The following is a 2,500-nucleotide window of genomic DNA, read 5'->3' as shown; positions in this document are numbered from 1 at the left end:
TAGTTCCATGGTGTTTCCTCCTCACAGTTTGTCTTCAGTGAGTCCTCAGGTCATTATCAATCCTAAACCTCTCCAGCTTTCATAGTCAAATAGTGTCCTGCGTCTGCAAAGAGGTCTGGACCATTTTGGCACGTTGAGACACTTAGAAGGTTTGGAAGAGTATGGGTCGGATTAGATGAGTGAACAGATGGGGTTTGTGGGTAGTGGTAAGTGTGTGGCAAGCAGAGTGTGCTGTCTGTGCCATATGTGTTAGATGAGGCTTGTAGCAGTGCGGCACGTGCTGTCTGTGTTGTCTGTGTGTATATACAGTTGAAGTCGGAAGTTTACATACACCTTAGCCAAGTACATTTAAACTCAGTTTTTCACAATTCCTGCCATTTAATCCTCGTAAAAATTCCCTGTCTTAGGTCAGTTAGGATAACCACTTTATTTTAAGAATGTGAAATGTCAGAATAATAGTAGAGAGAATTATTTATTTCAGCTTTTATTTCTTTCATCACATACCCAGTGGGTCAGAAGTTTACATACACTCAATTAGTATTTGGTAGCATTGCCTTTAAATTGTTTAACTTGGGTCAAATGTTTTGGGTAGCCTTCCACAAGCTTCCCACAATAAGTTGGGTAAATTTTGTCCCATTCCTCCTGACAGAGCTGGTGTAACGGAGTCAGGTTTGTAGGCCTCCTTGCTCGCACACGTTTTTTCAGTTCTGCTCCAAAGAATTCTATGGGATTGAGGTCAGGGCTTTGTGATGGCCACTCCAATACCTTGACTTTGTTGTCCTTAAGCCATTTTGCCACAACTTTGGAAGTATGCTTGGGGTCATTGCCCATTTGGAAGACCCATTTGCGACCAAGCTTTAACTTCCTGATGTCTTGAGATGTTGCTTCAATATATCCACATAATTTTTCTTCCTCATGATGCCATCTATTTTGTGAAGTGCACCAGTTCCTCCTGCAGCAAAGCACCCCCACAACATGATGCTGCCACCCCCATGCTTCATGGTTGGGATGGTGTTCTTCAACTTGCAAGCCTCCTCCCCCTTTTTACTCCAAACATAACGATGGTCAATATAGCCAAGCAGTTCTATTTTTGTTTCATCCGACCAGAGGAGATTTCTCCAAAAAGTACGATTTTTGTCCCCATGTGCAGTTTGCAAACAGTAGTCTGTCTTTTTTATGGCGGTTTTGGAGCAGTGGCTTCTTCCTTGCTGAGCGCCCTTTCAGGTTATGTCAATATAGGACTCGTTTTACTGTGGATATAGATACTTTTGTACCTGTTTCCTCCAGTATCTTCACAAGGTCCTTTGCAGTTGTTCTGAGATTGATTTGCACATTTCCCACCAAAGTACATTCATCTCTAGAAGACAGAACGCATCTCCTTCCTGAGCGGTATGACAGCTGCGTGGTCCCATGGTGTTTATACTTGCATACAATTGTTTGTACAGAAGAACGTGGTACCTTCAGGTGTTTGGAAATTGCTCCCAAGGATGAACCAGACTTGTGGAGGTCTACAGTGTATTTTCTGAGGTCTTGGCTGATTTCTTTAGATTTTCCCATGATGTCAAGCAAAGAGGCACTGAGTTTGAAAGTAGGCCTTGAAATACATCCACAGGTACACCTCCAATTGACTCAAATTATGTCAATTAGCCTATTAGAAGTTTCTAAAGCCATGACATCATTTTCTGGAATTTTCCAAGCTGTTTAAAGGCACAGTCAACTTAGTGTATGTACACTTCTGACCCACTGGAATTGTGATACAGTGAATTATAAGTGAAATAATGTGTCTGTAAACAATTGTTGGAAAAATTACTTGTGTCATGCACAAAGTAGATGTCCTAACCGACTTGCCAAAACTATAGTTTTTTAACAAGAAATTTGTGGAGTGGTTGAAAAATGAGTTTTGATGACTCCAACCTTAGTGTATGTAAACTTCTGACTTAAACTGTATGTGTTCGTGTGTGTGTATACAGTATGTGTATACAGTTGAAGTCGGAAGTTTACATACACTTAAGTATGTCAGATGGTAAGAGTAGCAGTGTGGAGCGTGCTGTCTGTATCGTACAGAGCCCCACTCTGTTTCTGGACAGACTTCCTCTTCTTCCCAGGACACTTCCTGTCAGAGAAATAATAACAGTCAAAACAACAATAACAACAACATTCAAAACAACAACAGTAACAACAACAACAGTCAAAACAACATCAACAAGAGTCAAAACAACAGCAACAACAGTCAAAACAACAACAACAGTCAAAACAACAACAGCTACATTAAAAACAGTCAAAACAACAAGAACAACAGTCAAAACAACAGTCAAAACAACAACAACAGTCAAAACAACATCAACAAGAGTCAAAACAACAACAACAGTCAAAACAACAACAGCTACATTAAAAACAGTCAAAACAACAAGAACAACAGTCAAAACAACAGTCAAAACAACAACAACAGTCAAAACAACATCAACAAGAGTCAAAACAACAACAACAGTCAAAACAACAA

The 2,500-nt window shown here is 40.1% G+C and overlaps 1 protein-coding gene across 1 annotated transcript in view; it reads right to left on the bottom strand.

The window, feature by feature from the left end:
• Positions 1-1,917: 1,917 nt before the first annotated feature.
• Positions 1,918-2,500, bottom strand: part of LOC106575679 (tomoregulin-2) — a 6,233-nt gene continuing 5,650 nt past the window's right edge. Inside the window, exon 8 of the mRNA XM_014152311.2 lies at positions 1,918-2,113. Coding sequence (XP_014007786.1) covers positions 2,017-2,113 — 97 coding nt within the window. The 3' untranslated portion in view covers positions 1,918-2,016. The remainder of the gene's footprint in view (positions 2,114-2,500) is intronic.

The sequence above is a fragment of the Salmo salar genome, chromosome ssa17 (assembly GCF_905237065.1).
Source record: "Salmo salar chromosome ssa17, Ssal_v3.1, whole genome shotgun sequence".
Classification (NCBI taxonomy): domain Eukaryota; kingdom Metazoa; phylum Chordata; class Actinopteri; order Salmoniformes; family Salmonidae; genus Salmo; species Salmo salar.
This window is presented reverse-complemented; position numbering and strand designations above follow the sequence as displayed.